Genomic DNA, 24,289 nt, shown 5'->3' with positions numbered 1-24,289 from the left:
CTTGATCTCTTTCCCAACATTTACATGCAGATGGTCTCATCAATAAACCTTCCTCAACTAGGGGGGAAAAAAAACACAAAACTTAAAGCATGATTTACCCCATTTGGTTTCTAAGTTTGCATGTCAAAGAGGTTTCCAGGTTTTTTTCCTCTTATTCTGGCAGACGATAAATATGTGTTAACAGTGGGTGTGTGGTCTGCTGGAGCATCTGCGATGTATGTGAGACCTAGAATGCTTCCTTCTCAACACGGTGGAGCACTCAGTAAGCATTTGGCAGGCTCCCAAGTCGGTGGTTAGAACACTGTACATGCAATAAATCCTAGTATATTCAGGAATCAGATGGCAGTTACTGTAGGACAGAAAAGGATTATCGTTGACTAATTCTTGGGGGGAAACCCTTAAAGGACCATTTGGCACCATTATATCGATTGGGTGCATCATCAAAAGCACAGAAGGAGCAAGAAGTGAGAGTCAATATGGAACGCTGCTGTAAAGCAAACACAGGTGGCCCACTTATCCTGTTCAGTTTGATTTTACCTGTCTGGTCTCTGTTGGGAGACATGAACTTCACTGTGTCCTGGATGAGCATTTTTTGTCTCAAAGTATAAGAACATTCTGGAGGTTCATTTCAGCACATATGTAAAATCTCTTGTTTAAGTAGTCAAAGTCTAATGATGCAAAAGTATTCATGATATGTAGGGCAAGCATAAAACATTTTGGCAAGTAGAAAAAGGACTAGATCATGATTAAGTAGAAGATACTGAATATCTTAACATCCCTTTGATGGTTTATTTCACTGTGTGCATTCACACAGCTGTATGTGGTCAACTTGATATAAATCATTGAAGCTACAGAGAATTTCACTGATTTTATCAACAAGTCAATATAACTGGCATGTGGATTATATCAGTATAAAATTAATAAGAATTTTAGGGATGTATAGATACTAAAGAAATTCCTTCTTGTATCAACACATCTTTCTCAATGATCACACTCCCCTAATGAAATTAAAACCACTCCCTTTAAAGCCAGACCTTCCAATTAGTACAATGAATGGTTAAGAGTTAGGAGAATGACTACACTGTTTAAATTCCATTTACAGAAATTGTATGTGTAGTATGACCTTGGATGAGTTACTTAACCTCTCTGTGCATCAATTTCCCCATCTGTAAAATGGGATAGTGCTGTCCTTTTCTCACACTGATGTCCGGAATAAGTGACTGAAATATCTGGAATTTTGAGCTGGGACAATCAATGCTCAATAAATATCAGTTTAAAGAAAATTATAAATCCAGTTTTGCAGCATCCTCCAAACCCACAATTATGACTAAAATATTTTCAGTGTTTGAAATAGATTATAGCCTATATTTGAGGCTGGATTTTGTTGCTGGAAGACCTCTGATTGAAACTTTTGCTAGAAAAACACTGCCTTGCCCAAGAACACAAAGTTTTCATATAACTAAAATCTTGTCCTTTAGCACTAGAATTTTAAACTTTTGCATTCCATGTAAATATTCCTAAATGCCTAGAGCATTTTTCTGCCCTCACACACATTTCCTGCCAACGCCACCATCACAGTGGCTCTGGTGCATCTCAAACATTTGTGTCTGCACTAAGTACTACAAAGCATTTAAAGTCTAAAATTAAAGGCCTCTCTACTTCGTAGTGGTCAGTAGACCACTTTCACTTTGCTGTTCCATATTTCCTGTCTCCTTCTTCATCATCAAGCTGTCAGTTCCTACTCCTGCCCGTGTCCTCCTAGAGCAAACTCTTGCCCCATTTCCTGTGACTGGAGTAACATGACAGGCTGGAAATATACGTTCCCTGTGGAAATTTTAAAGGTTGTCCTATATGAAGTGCATGGAACTTGTGACATCTATTTGAAGAACTATGAAAAGTCATGATTAACTTTTATTTAGAAATATTTGCTGGATCTAGCACTAAGCATTTTGTATTTATTAGTCTATTAAACCTTTACAACTCTCCAGTTTACAGACATAGGACACAGTGTAGAAGGAAATACCAAGTAGCTGAAGAGCACACAGTTATAAAGTTATGGTAAGCAGACCTGAATCTAGTAGACTGGACTCTTCTGGTGGTTAGAAAGTGTTCTCCTCACCAAACATACAACTCCCTACCCTCACGATGGACGGCTGGGTAACTTGGGGAGAACTGTGTAAGCCTAAGCTCCTCAAGGTGGTAATGAGAATGCACCATCCCCCTTCCCTACCCACTCCCCAAAGCAGGCTAGCTAGCATTCTATTAGTTCAAGCACTAACTTTGAAGTGACAGGGATGCTTGTAAAAAGCATGAAATGTGAGGGTTACAGGCTGTGTAATAGGGTTCATCTATTAAGAGAACCAGTGTTGATCAATCATTGACCTTGCTGGTATCTTCTGAGCTTTCTATGTGGGAAATAGTCCTTTAAAAATAACAATCCTCTGTTATTGTTGTGAGGTTATTGTAGTTCATGCGCCCAGGTGTCCAATTATAGCCCCAGTGGTGTCTGATGACGAGGGAATACTAAACTTGATGCTAACGATACATGCTTTTTCCAATGCAGATTTCAGCATTTTAGTTTCTAAATGTGGATTTATTTTAAAATATGGTGATCAGAACTGTTTGCTTTTTACCTATCTTATGAAACACAGGTGATTTTTGTATTCCCCCCCCCCTTTCATATTTTCTAATTATTTTTTTAAGTGGTGTATTTGCTCCCCTTACTCTGTAGCAAGTTTGCAGAGAAAAGGATTTAGTGCTTTGGCCTGTAAAACAATGACACTGAGTTTTTTTCTTCTTTCGTTCAGATACTCCCAGGTAGTAAATAAACCACTCTGGGAGATCCAGGAATGTCAATTTTCAGTGCGATAGCAGGAACCCAATTAGGCCTCCTCTCCTTTCCGAGGCAAAAAAAAATCTCATCAGGAAAACTGACTATAAGCTAAATATAAGAGAACATCTGGGAGAAAAAATGGTACCACCTAAGATTCCTCAAAAGGTTTCTAATTAGAATTCCTTTCCTCTTAATCTGTAGGACAGGGCAGGTTTATTACACAGCCCGGACCTTAAATATTAAGCTCCCTAAAAGCAGGGTTGATGCTGCGATCATGTCTGCCCCATCTTTTCCACATTAAACATAATTCCTTATATCAAGTGTGCACTTTGGTCTCATTTGAGCTTTTATTAGTCAGTATTTAGTCAGACACCATATTGGGTGATTGAGTGTCCAGCAATTCAGTCTTAAGTGTCTGCTGAATTGTAGAGAAAAGGAGAACAAGAAAATGCCAAGCCATTTCTCAATTGGACTACAGGGAGATTTTCTTGTGCTTTTGGTGGCAATTTTTAATTAAATCCACACAGGTACTCAGTGACAGAGCCAAAATGACAGAAGGCTCACTGCTTCCAAGAAGTTCCAGAACACACCTTGGCGGAGAAAGGCAGGCAGCTGTCAAGCCCTGGGTGCCCAAGGCATATTGCTCAGCTCGCCTCGTAAGCCCTCCCGGGACCCGGTGCCACATTTCCCTTCTCCTTCTGCATCAGCTACTCAGTGAACATTATTCACTCTCTATCTGAATGACCAAAGAGGTTTTTCAATAACTCCTGTCTGAGGTTTCCAGAATCTAGAACAAAGGGTCTAACATTAAATAGGCTTGGGTTATTTAATGTTAAAGCAGCTCCAAGCATCTGTAGAAGAGACACTAATTGCTTACTATTTTAATAAACTGGTGTTGGTTAATGAGTTGATTTATTTTTAAAAAGTAGAGCATCTATCAAGAGCTGAAGAGCAGTTTGGGCCGAGGAGAGAGGTGGCCCTCTGGGGCTCTGAAAGAGGCAAGATACTTCAGCCTGAGAGCAGTATCTTCTTGAACAGAGGATGTCTCTGCAATTTATAAATTCTGGAGTCATCCAGGGGCCTCACTTCCAGGATTTCCTCTCTTCATATTTACCAGACTGACAATTTACTTGGCTGAAAGTTCAGAGAACTATAGGTCACAATGCAGGTTTTTCTAAATACAGAGTTTAGTGTATAAACTGGGTCTCATTCAAAAGCTTGAACAACTTTTTCAATGATGAGGTTAGGAATTTAAGGTAACTCAGAAAAAAACTTTAGGTTTTCCTTTGACACTGGGTAAATGCAAATACATGAAAAGGTTACTACAAACAATTAAAACAGAAGCAGTTAACAAAAGCGGTGTTTCAGGCTGTGCCTCTGAGCAAGGTCATTAAACTAGGATTCATATGTCCTAATAAAGAACATTGTAGAAGCCAGAGAAGTAGCATACCAGTATTTTGTGTAGATGTTGTTTTTCTGGAATATGGGTGCATGGTCTTGATTCTCAAAGAATCAGTCAATCAAAGCACCATGAAGGACAACTGTCCTCCACTGTTCTTCCTCCCATGTCTCTTCTTTTTTGTTTGCATTTTCTTTCTTAAGCCTTCTCAGTAAGACAAGTGGCTGATCTTTAAAGTTAGCACTTTTTGGTGGCATCAGGGGATTGCTCAATGAGGATTCTCTATGTAGAATCTATAAAACTCACAGGGTTTTAAAGCTCAAGGTAACATATAATTAATTTATTATGGTTACGAATACAGAAGAACAATGATGATTTTAACTTAGCATTAAATTAACACTTCATTTCAGTCTGTTTCTTGCTGCCCCATATTTAGTATTTCCTTAAATTGCAATCACTGTAGAATGTTTTTGAAATGAAGCTAGTGGTAGAGGTAGACATGCAAAATAATCTCATTCAAATCCCACAATTCCTTCCCAATGAAGTTTATTTTTTCTTTGCAATCCATGATGCTGATGGTCTGTTCTGCAACATTTCATCTCAGCCCAGCAGCCTGTCTCTACTGCGGGGTAACAATGGTTGAGCCCCCAACAGGCACCAGACCCTGTGTGCTAGGAACACAAAAAGAGGGCGACACGGTTTCTGCTCTTAAGCTTATAGTCCATGTGTTAGAGAAGCAGATCTCAGATAATTACTCCCAGGTTAAAAGAAAAGAATGAAGCACTGATATACAGTACACTGACAAAGTTTGAAAACATAATACATCAAAGAAGTCAACACAGAAGGTCACATATGATCCAGCTATGTGAGATCTTCAGAACAGGTAGATCTATAGGGCCAGGGGGTAGTGTAGGCTGTCTCTCAACACTAATGCTCAGATCCCTTTATTTTTAAAGTCGTAACTTCTCTTTTATTAAAACGAAGTTTCTTATATACTGTACATATTTCTGAATTAAAAATGAGTATTTTATATAGCAAATTCTGAGAAATGACCTTTTCTGATGCCCATGGCATTCATCCATTGTGATAATGATTTCCATCTCATTCCACAGCTTTTAATGTCCTTGTAACAGTTGAACATCTTCATGTGTATATACAAGTAACATTTTAAATCTTTAAAAGCAAACAAAACAGGCTAGCAAGTATATCCAGCTCAGTAGATCAGCTGGTTCCTTTTCATAATTTGCCACTTTTATAGATGGTACCAAAATTTATTAGCATTGCTTATAATAGAATTAATTCTTATGTAAAAGTTTATTAGACCTTCTAGTTTACATCTCTTCAACTTTGTTTCTTTAAAAATGTTTTTATAACAGGCCTGGATGTCACTATACTTATTCAATTATTAAGAACTATTACAGAAAATATTCTACTTTCTGTTCCAACTTCTTAAAAAATATATTGCTGGATTAGTGAAATAAGCCAGAGAGAAAAGGAAAAAAAAAAAAAAAGATCGTTTCCTGCCTGTTCTGCTTCCCACTCTGTCCCTGGTGAATTCTCTCACCCTCCGCATCTCTGTCTATACCCCAGTTCTGTATGAATAAGTAAATAAATCTTAAAAAAAAAAGGATCATTTCACTGATAGCAGGATTATAAAGGACTAGGGGAGAAAATAATAATAATAATGAACAACTATATACCAGAGACATTTTATAGGGGTGGAGTGGAGAATAGGATCAAAAATGGGTGGAGGGTAATGCACTGGACTATGGTGATGGCACATGGGTGATTCAGTGTTGGGAAGCCCATGGGGATTACAACTGAGATGGAAATGTAAAAATAAGCTATTCTATTATTTAAAAAAATATTGCTGGGGTCCTCCCTGGTTGCTCAGGGGTTAAAGAAAACTATCAAGCTGTCACCATATACTAAAACTGGCAGCAGAGCAGGTAGCTGACCCACATGGTGCAGCAGACCTCTCCTTTCTTGCCTGCTGCTCCCCTCAGCAGTGTGTTTCAGTAGATCTGCCTGTTCTGCTCCCCACACTCTCACCACCACCCCACCTCTGCCTTGCACCCCAGTTCTTATATGGATGAACAAATAAATCTTTTAAAAAATACATTGCTGAGTACTGGGAACAACATTAGTGTTTCCGACCTCGCTAAACAAAAATGTGGAATTGCTCCAGTCATGTTGCTCTGATAAAACCAAGAATCCATGCACTCACCTGGCTTTACAAGGCCTGATTTTGGTTCCTTCTTATATCGAGTTGATTGGGTGCTTCCCTCACCAACCATTCCGATTGTGCATTTCTTTCTGGTAAAGTCTTCATCACTTCCTGGGCAGAAGCCAACAGGGCTGTTGCTGGCATCAGACGGTGTCTTTACAGGAGACACTGACTGGCTGCTCGGGCAGCCCGTGTCGTCTGGAAGACAGGAATCAGGAAGCATCTAATGAGACAAGGGTGACAATCACTTCCCAGTACGTGTACATCCAACCACTATGCCGAGCGTCTTGACCTTATACGCGCTCATTTTAATGTCTTTCGAAGAAAACTGGGGGGAAATTAAGCTGGGTTAATGAGGAAATCAGTGGCAGCAAGAAGCCATGCAGATTGCGCACACACATGAGCACACATGAACTCTGCCCTTGCTGCCCAGGAAAACTTTCATTTTCCTTATTTTGACCAATCAAGTTAACAAACAAAATGTTTTATGCAACTAGCATAAAACATCTTGCAAAGCCAAAACTGACAAGCTTTCTGGATCATAGATATTTGATATTCATGGGGCCACATCTTACGCTTTCAGGTCATCATTGTCCACAGTTTAATAGTAAAAAGTCTACTACAGTCACTGAGGATTATGAGTGTGAACTCTACAGAGTTTCATGTGTTCAGAAAAAAGCTGCTTGCATAATACTATGTTCACTTTTTCGTCTCTAAGCCTATCTATTGGCTAATAGAGTTTGACAGATAAAGAGATCTATCTGGCTTTAGGGGTTCAAGGAAGCTGAAAGTCATTTTGTTTTATATTACATTCAACCCCAAATAAATCAAACAGATCTCTTGCTGTCTGCAATAAACTTATAAAATGAAAGTGATATTCAAATGAGAAATGCTCCTTCAATTATCAAGTAACAGATATTTAACAGTTATTAGCAAACGTTAATAGGCAGATATGAAGTGATCTATGAAGTTGCCTATTAAGCAAACAGTAAAGTCATACAGCTGACACCTACAAATTCTTTCCATATTAAATATTCATGATGTTTGGCTAACTCATTTATACTCTGATGAAGAGACTTGTATGGGAATTTAAAGCAAATCAATATGACTTAAAAGCAGGACTACTTAAAACCAATCAATTTTCATTATGAAGAAATTATTAGATGGAAATATTTTGATGTCAGTTACTTCAGTAAAAAACACAAAATAAAGGCATTTAGTGCTAATAACTTTGGGAGCTATTACATTTTTATAAATATGAAAAGAACTAAAATAATTTGCTGCCTATGAAAAGAATCTTAAATCTTTATAATCTGAATAAAGACAGAAAGAGAACTAACACTGAATTAAATAGTTTGATCTCCTGAATTACAATAACTAGAATCCATCTAAAAAAAGGACTGCTGTCCTTCATTTTTACTTTCAATTTTATTGTGAAATGTCCCAGTTCTGGACACTGGTAAATGTTTTGTTTCTCTTGATAGCCTTTTTCACTTTTGAACATATGGGTATACACACCACCTCAGTGATCTCTTTCTGGAAGTGAAAGGCTTTTGGTGCAGCACTCAAACCAGTTGCTTTGCTGCTCTTTGAAATGTCTCCGTTCTTCCTGAAGGAACTTTGGCCCTAAATTACAGAATGATGACAACCCCTCTTGGCTGTTATTATTCAACGATTTCATCACCTATTGTCTCTGCTTTTCTTTTATATGTGCATGCCCGAAATTTCAACCCAAATAAATCAAGCTCTTCTCCAAAAAGGTGCAAAGCTGCTAATTACTCAGATTCCAGAACTTCTACATGGCTCACCAGGTCTGCGACTGCCTGAGGAAAGCCTCATTCTTGACTGCTGTCCCACAGAAGATAAAGCAATGAGTGAAGTCTAATCATTCAAAATTATGAATCAGCTCCATAAATTACTTCTTTTGAAAAAAAGATGGCTGGAATAAGTAGAAATCCACATTTCATATTTTGAAAACTAAAAAGTAACTTTTCTTAATTCTGACTCAGAGACAAAGTACAATAATTTCTAGCATTGAGAAGCACTGTCAAAATTATACTCCAAATAAATAGAAAGCAAATGTTCTTTGTTTCTATCATTATTAGTTTGCTACAGCTAAATAAGAAAGAATATGAACATATCTTCAGTAGATTAATGACAATGGTAAGTGTAAGGTAAGATTAAAAATTAGGAACCAAAAGTTAGGTAGCAGTTTAGAGAAGTTTAGAGTAGCAACTGTTTGCCTGGAGTGAGTACCCCAAGGGCAGGGATAGAGACAGTGATAAATACCTGAACAAATCCTTAACTTTCGTAGCACTTGATCATGATATAAACTAGTGTTGAACCATCACCTGTCTAATATGGAGAATGAAATTGTAGGAGAGACAATAGGACTATAAGTCATGGTCTCTCCTTGGTTAAACAAAGATGTTTCAAGTCTTGGTACTAAACCAGTTCACCGGTAGCAATCCCAGTACCCATTCAGATGGAATTTTTAAATAAGCCGATAGTAGTTGGGTAAATAGTACATTAGTGCACAGTTCCTGTACAACGGCAAGTCTGCTTATGCAAATCCATATCCTGGGAAATCTCTTGGGTTAGCCAAGAAGAATGGCACATCTGTGTGTTTTGTACAATGTAAACCACACTAACAAAGAGCTCTAGTTTGGAAAAGAGTAGTCCATTAGTTTTCCAACTACAGAGAGTACCCTTTAAGTACATGTGCAAAGTACTTATGTGTAAGTAAGTTATGTAAGGTAAGACCTTAATAAAGGAAATGGAGCTTTGTATGACCATCTGGTCACCTGTGTGTCCTGAGGTATTACCTCTGTGCAGTACTGAAGATGTATTTGGGAGCCTTCTCCCCAATCCTCCTTTACTCCTGTTTTTTTTTTTGTTTTTGTTTTTTTAAGATTTATTTATGCCAGAAGCCAGAGGTGCAGGGGTGGTGAGAGGATTCACCAGAAAGAGCAGGGAACAGAACAGGCAGATTGACCACGTACACTGCTGAGGGGAGCAATGGGTGTGTCAGGATAGGTCTGCTGTGCCATGTGGATCACCTCTGAGGCTGGGGATCGAACTCATGCTGAACTGGCTTTAGCTTCTTAGTGCTGTGCTTTAACTTGCTGTGCCACCAGGAAGGGCCCAACTCTTCTTTTTGTTAACTTCATCGTCAGAGTTAATAGCAGACCACCCAACCAGAAGAAGATAATACTTCTTCCTAAAATTCTATGTAAACTATTCTTAGTCCACTCAAAGATTCTAGAGTAAAGTTAATGTTCTTTGGTTGTTCATGCCTGATTTTGCTATGTAACTATGTGCCAAAGCATATGTGACTCCAACACACATTAAACTTGCTTCAGTTCAATCTTTTGAATGTGCCTTCTATTGGCTGCTGCTATCTTCAATGTTCAATTTATCTTGTAGGATCCATAGATTTATAAGCATGGTATTATAAGCACTTTTAGCTTTTATTAGTTATATTTAAGTATAAAGAAGTTTTCAATGACAAAAATTTCTAAAAAACACCATGAAGAAACTTGCTGGATAGAGAATGGTGGAAATCCCGAATGACCTATCCAGAAAGAACATTTCAAACGTCCACAGAAATGCCTGAAAAAAATAACTTTTCAGGCTGGCTTTGGCATAAGGGAAGCTCTGTGCTAAAGGAAGAACATGTAAAAGGCTGCTAATCTACTAGAGTCAGATGAGTTTTCCTTTTAAAACACACATACAACCTGCCCTGTAGTTGCATTTTTATACTTTTTATTATTCATCATAAGTATAATTTCCTAAAACAAACAAAAAATTACAAAAGGACCATGTTCCATGCTTCACATAGTGTGATCAATTTGAACATGCAGGATGATTTCCTTTTAAGTTAACCTTTTTAAGGCCCACTTACCTGGGCCCAAAATAGTTCCTAGTAGAACTCAATAAAAGTGACCCTCAACAAGGTCACATCTAAATGATCACCATCTACAGAGAGGAAGGTATACTGTCTCCTTGAATAGGCTCTTTTGCTATTCCCAGGGTTAATGATATTGGAAAGAACACTCACAAATTCAGGAACCTCTAGAAGTTGAGGAGTATTTAAAGGGGTAAATGAAATAAAATAACTACTTTCCAAACTGATATTAAAGGAAAAAAAAAAACTTAAGTGGAAATCTGAAACTATGAAAGACAGAAGAAAACAAAGGTAAAAGTGTCTCTGATATTGGTCTTAGTGATGGCTTATGGATTCTTTTTAACAGCAAGAGAAACAAAAGGTAATATAAATACAAAGGATTACATCAAACAAAAGAGCTTCTGCTCAACAAAACAAAGCAATGTCAAAAGGACAAAACCATCTACTGAATGAGAGAAGATATTTGCAAAACACAGATCAGGCAAAAGGTTAATACACAAAATATATAAAGATCTCATATGAGTCAACAACAGAAAAAACATGCACTTTGATTAAAAAAGAGGCTCTAAATAAGCATTTCACCAAAGAAGACATAAAGATGGCCAACACCAATGTAAAGAAGCTCTCCATCGCATATCATCAGGGAAACGCAAATCCAAGCCACGCGATTTTACCTCACCTGTGAGAATGACTATTATCAGAAAGTGAAGAGCGGTATCTGTTGAAAAGGCTGTGGAGCGCAAAGGAGCCATCACACTGATGGTGGGAAGATGCAGCCATTATAGAAGACAGTGTGGAGCTTCCTCAGAAAATTAAAAACAGAGCTAACATAAGATCTAGTGGTGCTATTTCTGGATATGAATCCAAAGAACATGAAAAATACTAATTCAGAAGATGTACAAATACTCTGAGGCTCACTGCAGCACAATGCACAATTGCCAAGAAACAGAAACAACCCAAGTGCCTGATGTTGGGTAAGTGGGTAAAGATGTGAGGATGTGGTATCTAGTCAAACTTAAAAAAAAATGAAATCTTGCCATCTATGACAATTTGGAAGGATCTTGGGGGATTACACTAAGTAAAATAAGCCAAAGGAGAGTGACAAATACCAGATGTCTCACTCATCTGTAGAATGTAAAGGAAAAAAGGAGCAAATGAACAAAACTAAAGCAAAAACTCTTAGGTTTGGTTACCAGAGGGGAAGGAGGGATAAAGGGCATTGATTGGTGGTAGACTTGACAGAGCATTTGATAGTGGGGGTGTGCGAGGTATATAGAGTTACTGAGATGAGAAATTGCACATGTAAAACTAATACAGTGTTGTAAACTAATATTAGCACACACACAAAAAAACACACACACAAATAGTCAGATAGGGCAATAAGGCATCTACTATGATTCTGTAGCATATGGGTTGTAAAAATTAACTTTTCATTGACGTTGTCTTCTTATAATATAAGCTCTTTGAGAACATGGCATGTAGTTTGTGTACAATTATTATTTAATTCTGAAAATGGTGTGTGTGAATATGTAAAGTAATTTGAACCTTAAGTACACTAAAGGCACGTGTGCTGAGTTATAAGAAATTTGTTGGATATTTTACATTTTAATTTGTTTAATTATTAAAAGTAATGATTTTCAATGTAGAAAATCTAGAGTCCTGAAGAGTATAAAGAAGAAAAATAAAGGAATAATAATTTTGTATCATTGATCTATCCTCCCCTACCCCGCCATTTAAAAATTTGGCATTTATGTATACGACTTACTTGTTTGATTTTTGTTTTGTTAAAATTTCAAAATATAGTATAGACAGTTTCATTACTCTGCTGCTAAAAATTTCTCCGTGGGGCCCTCCCTGGTGGCACAGCAGGTTAAAGTACAGCACTAAGAAGCTAAAGCCACTTCCGCATGAGTTCAAACCCCGCCCGCCCGCTCTGGAGGTGACCACATGGACCTCTCCTGAGTAATAAATACAACTATTGAATAACTGTTCAGAACTGTTGGATATATTTTTAAAATTATGAGCTCATACTCATACAAAAAAAAATCAAGCTAAAGAGAGAAAGGCCCTTTTAACCTCAAAAAAGTCCAACTTACAGCTATATATTCAAAGTGATGTAAGGACCAATTCTTTGTATTGAAATTTGGCAATTAAAAAATTCACACCTTTCCTGATTGTAACAACTGTCCCTATACAAATATATTTCAATGTAACTGACATCCCTTATTGTTCCTGGAAAGTTCTTCCATATAGAAGCATTCTGATTAATGAAAGTAGATAAAGTAAAAGAAGCAGAAAATGACTAATTTGCAACCTCTGATAAAATAATTGATTCACGCACAAGCATAATGGATGGAAACTAAACAAAAGGCTGGGAGGGAGTGTACAGCAGAGCGACCAGGCCTTGCCCATCTGTACCCAGTAATATTCTTAGTATCACCAACTGGGGGGCAGCAGACATCACGTATCTGCGACAGGGCAGAGATGAGGACACAGCATTCATTGGGAAGTTTTGCTACCAAAAAATGTGCCCACGTAGAACTGAGCTTTAAAGCTGATGTTCACCTTATAAAATATACAGAGGACAGAGTGATGAGTTAAATCGAGAGAAACTGCAGACTACAGTCCAGATCCTATTTGCCGTCTGCTTTTGTAAATAAAATGTTATTGGAACACAGCCATGTCCAATCTTTTACATATTGTCTGCTGTGGTTTTCAAGCTACACTGGCAGAGATGAATCATTGTGCCAGAGATCATCTGGCCAGCAAAGTGGAAAATATTTACTATCTGGTCCTTTGCAGAGAAAGCTTGTCTGTCTCTGGGTTAAAATCATACCAGGAGGAAGCAAACAAGACACTTCTGAGACAACTAGGGCTGTTTCAGTGGTCTCTCCCAGACCAAGGAATTATGTTCATTCTGTTGGTAATGAAAATGCACTATGATTATCTAGGAAAGCTCATCATTTAAAGGAGTGTATCCTGAGCTATGCAGTTAGAATGAAATGACATGATGTCTGGAGAACTGCTTTAAAATACTGCAACAAAGTAAAAGAAAAGAAAAAAGGGAGTAAATAGAAAAAGTATTACAGATCTTCCTACTTCTTCATCTGCTTAAGTAGATAAACAGCATTCTCAGGGTTCATTGTGGTATTCTCTCTGGTTTTAAGCTTCTCTGAAAGTTTAAAGCACTCAATTTTTTAAAAACATTGTTTTAAATACATAACTATTTAAAATAGACACAAACATGATGCCTTTAAAAATCGATCCTTGTAGGGTATTTTAGTTTGTTTTTAATTGTCTCGCTATTATTAAAATTGTTTCAATAACACATTTTATGAAATTGTTTATTATCTCAGAATATATCTCTGAAAGTGAAATTGCCAAGGCTTTTAATACATTTGAGAGAACTTATATTCCTATTATTAGTATATGGGTATTCTTCTTACTATATTCCTGACAGTAGAAATACAATCTTGTTCATATTTCTGTCAAGTGACTAATGAAAAATGTATTTCTGATGTTTTGGTGTGCATGTATTTAATTATTTGTGAGGATAAAATATCTTTTTATATGTTAAAATTTTAATTTATAAATTATTATGTTCTTTGGCAATTTTTCTGTCATATTAAATTTTTTTTTTAATGTGTGTAGAAGAACTGGGGTGTGGGCCAGAGGTGGTGGAGGGGGTGAAAGGATTCAGAGATTGAGTGGGGAGCAGAACAAGCAGTTCTACTGAAATACAATGCTGAGGGGAGCAGCGGGTGAGACAGAAGTCTGCTGTGCCATGTGGGTCACCTCCCTGGCTGGGGATCGAACTCAGGCTGTAGTTTTGACAGTACTAATATTTAACCCATAGGCCATCAGGGAGGAACCATATTAAACATTTCTTATTGCTCAGTAACAAATCCCTGTGTATAATGGATATTAACCCTTTGTCATATTCCTTCTGGTTGGTTTGCTTTTCACTTTATAACACTGGCAATTTAAATCATTTTCTCTATTTGTCAGTCTTTTAATATTTTCCTTTGTGGTTCTTTCAGTTTTAATGCTTAGAATTCATTTCCTTATTCCAAGATCAACAAAATATCTGCCAATGCTTTCTTCAAATGTTTAAAGCTTCACTTTTAATTGAAATGAATCCTACTGTAATTCATTTAAATATGCAGTATGAGATTGGATGCTAACTATATTTTTAGTATTTTCACTTTTAGGACATCTATCCTTCCCATTCATATCATTTTTTCATGCTTTTCTTATGACATTTTAAAAGTAATTTACTTTTTGACAAAATAAAAACATATACAGAAGTATATGTACAGAGATGTACATTTCAAAATACTTGGATATCCAAATTGTATGTGGGTGTGTGAGAGTGAGAGAGAGAGAGAGAGAGAGTGTGTGTTACATAATTTTCTGATCTCTAACTGAAGTGCTAAGCAATCAGTGCCATCAAATGTATTTGGTGGCAACTATGTTGACCAACTTTCTACTTCAACCTCCTTATACCAATTATATAGTAGAGCAAATAAATGGACTTTGAAGACTGCAAATTACATAATTCTCTGAAGTCCAAGAAACATCTCTAAAACTTTTGGTTCATTTTTGAACTTAGACGACAGAGCACATTTGTTTCCCAAAATGTTGAACTAAACAATTCCAGAAGACACATTTAAAAATAACATCAGGAGGAGGGAAACGTGGTTTTGTGCCATAATGCCTTGAAACATGCTATTTAATATTTAGTTGCATAATTTGGAGAAAAGAAATTGCTATTGTAAGAAAACTTTAAACTATACAGAAATCTAGTTGATTTTCATGAATGATGTGTTTACAGATGACCTACTTATCCATTCAACAGGTATTTATGCTGTCATTATTATTACTACTGCAGATATTGCAATTTTTGAGACAGTGTGATGGAGACTTAAAATGTCACAGCTTAAATGCGTGGTTAATTTGAACTCTGTCAAATTCTTACCATGAATCATTCAAATACACTGAAAGGATACAGATAATATGAGAAAAGTAACATCAATTAGTTATCAGGTAGCACTCATTTTTATTTTATAATTTTAATAATTTTTATTTTACAATAGGAAAAACCGAGGCAAGGAGGTGTTAAGAATCCCCTGGTCACACAGCTACTGATTAACTGACTTGGGGTTCAAACTTGGGTTGGTCTGATTCTCAAATCCTTGTTCTTCTCACCACCACAAGATAGCTGTTTCTATTTTTTTCTACCTTTATTTGTTCTAAGAGGAAACAGCAGTAATTCTGAGAAATTAAAAACAGACAAACTTTTAGAAAGAAGCCATTCCATAATAAGTGAACTACAGAATAATACAAGGCAAGGAACTCTTTCTAGTTGTTTCTACTTTTCCACTATTCTCACTTTGACACAAGTCAACCATACACTGCTTGCGATTCAGAGAGCTTTGCATTCTAGGTTTTCCATAGCAAAATGTGACCTGCTCCTTCACCTTATTTTAGCATCTTTTGGAGTGAGAATTCACAAGTCTCATTCACAGGGTTCTACATTAATTTTGCTTCGTATTATACAATGTAACAGGATTTAATCCCCAAAGTTGAGGTATAGGATTCCCATCTGTCCATCCATCCATTCATGTGTGCCATAAATATTTTTTTTATTTCGTGTGTGTGTGTTTTAGTCTTCTGGATATTAGGGATATGATAATGATCGAGATTCTTTGTCCTCAAATAGTTCACCTTCCTTTAGTATACAGAGAAACTTAGTAAACAAGTAAAAATACACATAGAAGAAGTCAAGGGAAATGAGGGCAGACAAGAGAATGCTAGATTTGTTATTATGGTCACTCACGTGTCTGACAAAGGCAAATTCTGGAGGTAGGATTTTGGAGTTTTGCTTTGAGGGGCAGCAGAAAAATAAAAGGCAGCTGCAAGAAAATGAAGGGGTCAAAGGGAGCTTATTTTCTTGAAAAGATATGTATAGTGATGGAAACAAGCCTGCATAAGGCATTTGAATGGAACAGTACATACTAAGACATTTAACCTACATCACCAAACACAGAGTAGAGGGGTTATTTAATGAACATCTCCCTGGTTCCTTAGAGACAAAATAATCATTTCACACATAAACATTCCCAGGACTTGTGAGCTATTTTGGAGCCTCAAATGCTCCCATAAAAGTCACCCTGGTATATGTAGCCTTGGCAGAGGAGGAGGAGGTGAAGTGGAGTGAAGCACTTGGCTGTATCTTTGCAAAGACGCCTGTTCTCTCTGAAACACGGGCCTCCACATTTTCTACCAAGCAGCAAGATGTCTGATTTGCAAATGCAGCCACAAGAGAAAAATTTGGATGGGAAAGTATCTTGATCCATACGTTCTATAGTGTGAGTAACATGTCTATCTAGGCATTTTGGTGAGGGAGGAGCTGATGCTGGAGTTGGAAACTAGGAATCCTATCGCTGCCAGAAGAGAGGTGAGAACCAGGAGTCGCTATTGCTGCCAGAGGAGAGGTGAGCCCCGAAAGGGGATGGGTGTGAATTCTTCTGAGGCTCTCACTTTTATGTCTTTTGCCTTCTTTCCTAGGGATGTAATCTTTCCCAAACAGGCATATTACTACTACTCGTGACCTCTCTTCTTAGCAATAAGAATTTTTATCTAGTTACTAAGCGATGAATTTTTAAAGTCTCAGTGGTATTTTTTTTAAGGTTCTTTTGTGGGAGAGGATGTGAAGGAGAAGGAGGAAGGGGGACTGGAAGGATCTGAAGGATCCTTGTCAACTCTTGAGGATCTTATAACCAGAAAACTCAAAACCATCCTAAGGACACAGGAGTTATATAGTGAGCCATCTGTTAGTGATGTATATATTTCTCCCTCCCTTCTTCCTTGTATATTTTTTTCTCACATGGAGAAGTGTTATAATGATGGTGAAGATGGATAAAAATGGAAGTTAAATTAAAAAAAAATGCTACTTTACAAGTGCATGCAGTTTTTCCTATTTGTAAAAAAAAAATGTTTTAAATGACAGATGTATTCTGGTGCTTGCTTCATTTTACAAAGGAACAAAGAAAGGAGAGAAAAGAAGACATGGGCTCATAAACAGTCTAATTCCAGTGATGTTCATAAAATAAAATCCTCAATGCTGAACTTCAGCCTTACAGATGTAATGTCCATCCACCAAAGAACAGCTCAACAATGATGGCTCTCGGGAGAGTGGAAAGCGTAGCTGGCTTCGTGACTGTCAGCGGGCTGCTGGCTTTTCTTACGACTTGCACGATTAGGAAGGCCAAGCGGGGGACGTCCATGGGCTGACCAGTCCTGCCAGGTACAGGTCACCTGGATGGCACATCCCTTGAGGGCAGGAGACCTGTCGGCACAGGTCTTTGTTCTAGTTCAGCTTCTAGGACAGTGTGTGGTCCACAACAGGTGTTCCACAACATGTACCTCCCTGATGAACAGGAAGGACCCCAGGCCCACAGAGGATCTCATTCAGGCAAAAATCAAAACAAGATAAATCCTATAAATGGGATTATATGCATTCTGATGTGTTCTTTAAAAAAAAAAATGCTATTTTACAGTTTATGCAATTGCTCCATTGGGGGTTTTCCTGTTTGAAAAAAATTTTTATGATTTTTACATTAGAAAAATAGAAGCATCAGTACTGGAGAAAATAAAATCCTCACCAACACTTCAGACTGTTAGGGTAGTTTAGGCTTCACAAGGTCTCCAGAATTCTGAGTCAGCTCAGGGTCTAAGAGGAATCCTATCTGCAAGGGCACCCACATAAGGAAGAGAGAATAAAGACTGGACCAGCTGAGAGATGGGGAGACCAGGTATATCCACCCAGAGCCAGTCAAGTGGAAGGACATGTTGCCATGGGGTGAGTGCTGGAAGGAGCCCATTGGGAAGCTTGTTGGGTTCCCTAAGAAGCAGGGAGCTAGTCTGCCATGACTGGTGCCCTTCTGCAGCCAGAGAAGTGGACCCCAAAGCACTGGTGCTCTGGGCACACTGTTTAGCTTTCATGCAGAGGTGCAGCTGCATCTGATCTGAGAGAAAAAGGAGCTGATTTGTGACTTGGAAAGGGAGACCGGGAAGTGGAGTAGCAGGGGAGGTTCAGGCAGTTACTGAACCCAAGAGCCAGCAAGAAACCACATCACAACCCAGTCCTCACAGCAGACTTGTCTACCTGACATGCACCAGTCCCCAGGTCAGTGGGAGGTGACAAGTATAAACCACTGGGCATAGGGTAAGGTGATCACTAGTGACCAGCTAGACTCCTAGGCACTGACAGTATAACTCTGAGCTGAATACCTTCTTGCCTCTAATGCTTTCTTCGCCTAGCTTGTGTGATTGGGAAATAAAGATTACTCTGCCCTGCATTTTCAGGACTGTGCTTTCACACACACTGATATCTATCTGCTATGCCATGCTCTGCTTCTCAAACTCCTACACAGCCTTCAAAGTCTTGCTCAAGCACCAGCTCTTGAGGGGAGCATATTCTGACTGTCTGAGCAAGATTTTCTAGCTATGCACAGGACTATGGTCACGGGCCTATTCGTGATAGGTGGCTAGGGACGAAGGGAAGGGCGGCATTTAGGAAGCTGTATGTACACACCTAGCAGAAGCTGCACAAACACAATATATGATCTATATTCTTGAAAACTCTTGCTCTGAAGTGAGGGTACTATTCATGCCATCAAAAATTGGCCAGGATCAGCAAGCTGTGATGTTCTAACCTTAAGTAACTCGGACGAGTGGAACAAGACAAATAGCAGAAATATCAACTGTGATGGGCTGTTCTGTGGGCTGTTTGCTTATGACAAATTGTCTACATTTAACTCAATATAAAAAGTCCAGCACAAGACACAAAGGTAGGGCGGGTTCTTTAGGGTGTTGGGCCCACCATGCTCTCAGATCAATAACCAGCGATGTGAAAATGAAAGTGCTTCTAAATTCATCAATGTTTTGTTCATTAGTTTTTTTGTAATGACAGGCAGCACCAAGATCCTGGGCCATTCCATTAAGACTCTGGCTTTCAAAGATTGGAAACTCCCTAGAGCAGGAGTGTTTCCTTCATTTCATAAACCCATGCAATTCAATACGGGGATGGTTCTAATTGCTTAATTTCTCCAAATACTAGATAATACCTTCTCTCAACCTATTTTATTAAATGAGTGAAAAACTTGGAGTGTCCTGTTCACATAATTGTGCCTTCTCACAAATTCTGACAGACACGTAGTAAGCAGGAACAGTGTGGGGAACCATGATTCCTGTCCCCACAGAACCTACTCAAATGAGACGTAACCAGATAAGAAATTTTACTAGCAGGTTATGGACTATGTTAGAGAAATTGAGACGAGCAGGATTTTGACATGTATCCTTCAGGTACCTGCCCTGATCTATAAATATATTTACATAGATTCACAGTCTGCCTTATCCCTTTATGTGTCTCTTTTGGGTTACTCCCTGTTTAGAAACAGAGTTATTACTTCTCTACTATTTTCAAATTCAAACTCCTTCCCCCACCCCAACTCTACACCTCTCTCCCCAATTTCTTTTCAAATTCCCCTTAGTTAACCTTATCAGACACTTGTCATTTGTAAGCACCCCCCCCATCCTGACTAGAAACACAGTCCTAATTTTTATTTTAATTTTTCTTCCTGTCCCCATGAAGCTTCTCACAGTCTTTGCCAACTGCCTCATGTAATTAATTAAGATTCCATTTTCTGAGACTGTTTCTAAGGTCTCCGATAGCCTAGGGGTTCTTATCCCTAAGCAATCTTTAGGGTACAGTTGACTTAATCCTGCTGTGACATCCTAATGCATCTGCTTCTTTTTCTTGCAACTTTCCCTCTGCGAGCAGAGACGCTGTCACTCCTGGCTCTCCTTCCACCACTGTGAATGCTGTTCTCTGGTGCCTCGTCTGCCCTTTTCTGCCTGCGCTGTCTTATTGCAGAGCTCAAGGCTTGGTCCTTTCATCTTCCTCCATGCACTCCCTCGGGTTCTATGATCCCTTCCCTTGACTTCAGTCACCACCTCTGATTTCTCTTCGGTGCACCAGACCTTCACCATCCTAAGACTGTAAGTATTACCTAAAATGCAACAAAACTGAATCTGGACTCTTTTTAACATGACAGTACTCCTCCCAAACCCGCTACTCATCTCTGTGCATTCATTCAGTGAAAACTTAGAAATAATCCTTCCTGTCATTTCTATTTGAAGACTCCTTTGTCCTACTCCCCAATCCTCATATCTTGTAGATAGTACCAATGACCTTCAAACCCACCAGGTTCCTCACCATCAGTGTTTGACGCCTCCCATCTACTACCCAGCAGATATCAGAAAGATTTTTTCTAAATCTTTTCGGAATCTGGTCATAACTCCTCCTTGCTGAAACTCCTTCACGGGCTCAACAAGATCCTCAGGAATTGAAAAATGGCAGCCCACCAGTCCTATCCTGCTATTTCTGCATGCTATCTGGCCCATGGAGTTAGTTTAAAAGCTGAGTTTTTAACACTCCGAAGGGGCACACATTGTCTATTTCTAAAATGCCCTCTTCTGTCCCTGTCCAGGCAACTCACCCTTTGTATCACTGGTCTAGTTTTTGTATGGCGCCATGAGCTCATGGATCAGGTTCTCAGCTGGGCATTTTCCTGATCTGGCCCAGCTCCCCTTTCTAATCATTTCTGTTTTTAACTCTGGTCTGCTGATGCCAAGGCTCATGTTTACCTACTACACCACACTAATTAATGTTACTTCTTTGAATCCTTGGGCTTTAGAAATGTGAGAGGTCTATGTCGATAATAAATGGAGCAGCAGACTCACCTTACAAGGAAGGAGTGGGGGTGGAAGGGGTGTGGGGAAGAGGGACAGGGATATTAGATAAGTGAGGAAACGTGGTCGTATGGCATCCCAAAAGTTGCCATCCTACTTATTCTGATGCCAGAGTTAACACAGTAAATAATTGATTTTCCAACCTCTGTGTTTTATTCAGCTTTATAGACTCAGCACAATGCCTGGTCTTTAGCAGGCATTTAATAATTATTTATTGGGTAATACAGTTTTGCAGAAGCTTGCAAAATGCTTCATGCCCTGGTACTTCCAAGCTAGTCTGTCTTTTTCTTTCTCCTTCAGTGCACTCACTAGGTGTGCAGGATGCACATGTGGTATACCCAGTATACCTGGTATCAGCTACCCTAATTCATCCTAACACCAAGGAGGGAAAATGCTTAAGAATATAAAGTATGGTTAACAATAGTAAATGCAGAGAACCTATTATATAGGAAGCAAATGTTTTCTCCTCCTCTTTGCTTTTCTATCACCTGAACATAAGTCAAACCCATGATGTAGATATAAATAAAATGATTGCTAGGACTAATGACATGGCAACTGTAAATAACGAGTGAGAAGCTATAATTTCCAAGGAATATGGAGGCATTTCCTGCTGCCTGCCATGGGGTTGGGTAGCAGACTGGCCACCTTCTTTGCTCCTTGTTCATCGTGTGATGCCACTTCGCACATCCCCTGCAGATCCCTCATGCAAAATCCCCAAACACAAAGACGCGGTGAGGTTCAGGCTTCAGCTGGCAGCAGCGTCATCTGGAAAGGTCACAAAATGCAGAGTCCTGGGCCCGCCTGCTCTGAGACTGGTGGGTTAGGTTAGGGTCTTGGCCTAAAACCAACATTTTAAACAAACTTTCCTGAGGAAAGACAAACATCATTCTCAGAAACTGAAAACCATGTTCATAAAGACAAGTGTTTTCTGTCAGAAAAAGGCTTTCCTGTGAAAGACAGTAACTTAGTTTCCATTTCCATCATGATTACCTTTCATGTTTTTTATTGCGAAGTATTTTTTTTAATTAAATGGTAAACATTTTATTCTGTCTGCCTAACTGCAGTTACCACATCCTCAAAGAGATGACTTCCATACCCTTCATCTATAACCTGTTTCATTAGATACTGAGTTTTGCAGCAGAGGCAGCTAAACACTTCAAATAGATGTTATCAAGTGGACCAAGGTCCCACCCTCATTAAAATGATTCTAAGGTCTTAGGCTCTTTGTTTTTTGCTTCACAGCAGGTTGGCAGTCATTCCATTATCCTGTAATTTGGTCTTGCTGCTCACTTCACTTTAAGCAGTGCATCTCAATTCTGATCAGCATGTTCAAAGGCTTACTCTGTGCAGACGCCAAGTCTCCTCAACTGGACAAAGCATAGCAAGAATGTTTCTGTTTGGCAAGGCCTAGCCAATTCCTGAAGGCACTGTCATACCAGAGCACTGGTCAGGCTATACACTGCCCTAATTCTTTCCACAAACAGCAGCCAAAATTACCTCTAGGTCACTGGCACTCCTAGGAAGGTATCTCCTAAGCCATGGTAGAAGCCAAAATTCTTTCTGCAAACATCTGACTAGGGGTTATACCACCAAGGATCTCAGATTCTGACCATTTAGCTCATTGACCTAGTACATGTTTTGTAATGAGTTAGCTCATAAATTTTCCCTCTGTCTCAGGGTGTGCATATTAGAAAAATGGAAATAACCAAAAAAATCATTGGTTTCCCATAAAGCGACCAGTGTTCTATATACATAATGTGTTCCACCTGCCATACTTCCAAGGCACTCCAAGGAGATCTAGCTTAAAACTGAGCCATCCAACTGCCTCGCTGTTTGAAGGGGTAATTATTGCCTCAACTAAGCAAAAAGGAATGCACAGCACGCTACTGTCCATGTCAGGTGACTGACTGATGGATGGGGCTGAGGGACGCTCCCAGGTCATCGGCTTTTCTAATAGTGATGGAGGTTGGGATCCACTGTCAAATACCCTTGACTGCCAGTGTAAACGGGGAAGAGAAATGGACAAAGGCCATTTCTCTATGGGACACATTTACAACTTTTTTTTACTTCTCATGGACATGTTTCTTGAAAGAAACACAGTGAAGGATGGTGGTAGAAGATACAGTATCTTTTATTTATTTATTTTCTTAAAGATTTATTAATGTATACAGAACTAGGGTACAGGCCAGAGGTGCAGGGGCAGTGAGAGGCTTCACCAGAGACAGAGTGGGGAGCAGAACAGGCCGAATGATGAAGTACACTGCTGAGGGGAGCAGCGGGCGGGTCAGGAGAGGTCTGCTGCGCCATGTGGGTCACCTCCGGGGCGGGGATCATGCTGAAGTGGCTTTAGCGTCTTAATGCTGTGCTTTAACCCACTGCACCACCAGGGAGGGCCCAGGTATGGTATCTTTATGCCAAAAACACCAGTAAATTTCAGATTCAAGATAAGGGAAGAGATATGCAATCAGGTGTTTTGTTTCTATGAACTTATTACTGATTGTACTTCTTTATGATTTTTTTAAAGAAAATGTCAGGATTTAATACAAATGTGCAATGTTTCAGTTGCCATGCACATAAAATGGAGTCTGACCTCCAATATAAACTTGACTGTTCAAATAAGTGACTAAGATGACTACAGACTGCAAAGAATAGACTGTTTTCATCGGAGAACAAAGTCCAAGTGCAAAAACACATGTGCTGATGAAATGCACAAAACACTTGCCTCCCTTCAAAGAAATTGTGCTAAGAAGAAGCTATTAAAAGAAGAGCTCTTTGGGGACACACCCCAAATGAATTACAAAAGGTCACACACAGCTCCCTCCTTCTGAAAGGAAATAGATACAACATGCAAATTAGCATATAGAATATCAAGTCATTAAATGTTCCTTGTCAAGGCTCTCAGGGGATGAAAAGAAGGAAGACAGCATGCAGGAAGGGGTAGAGAAAGTAGAGAAGAATGGGCACTCTGAATCTAGTTCTGTCTTTTCATTTCACAGGTCAGCCAAAATGAACGACAAACTTAAGGTTGGGGTTGGAGAACACATCAAAACTGAAATGTCATTTATGTTGCCGAAATATCTGTACCATTCACTGCCGTAACTTTGG

General features: G+C 38.9%; 1 protein-coding gene across 6 annotated transcripts in view; it reads right to left on the bottom strand.

The window, feature by feature from the left end:
- The window catches only part of SYBU (syntabulin (syntaxin-interacting)), a 91,369-nt gene that overhangs the window by 37,135 nt on the left and 29,945 nt on the right, over positions 1–24,289 (bottom strand). For all 6 annotated transcript variants that reach the window (XM_004679636.1, XM_004679637.1, XM_004679638.1 and 3 more), the window contains one exon: positions 6,460–6,657. In XM_004679636.1, the coding sequence (XP_004679693.1) occupies positions 6,460–6,657 (198 nt within the window). The remainder of the gene's footprint in view (positions 1–6,459; positions 6,658–24,289) is intronic.

The sequence above is a fragment of the Condylura cristata genome, unplaced genomic scaffold, assembly GCF_000260355.1.
Source record: "Condylura cristata isolate star-nosed mole 26May11 unplaced genomic scaffold, ConCri1.0 scaffold00009, whole genome shotgun sequence".
Classification (NCBI taxonomy): domain Eukaryota; kingdom Metazoa; phylum Chordata; class Mammalia; order Eulipotyphla; family Talpidae; genus Condylura; species Condylura cristata.
The sequence above is the reverse complement of the archived record's forward strand: the minus strand, read 5'-3'. Positions and strand labels throughout refer to the sequence as shown.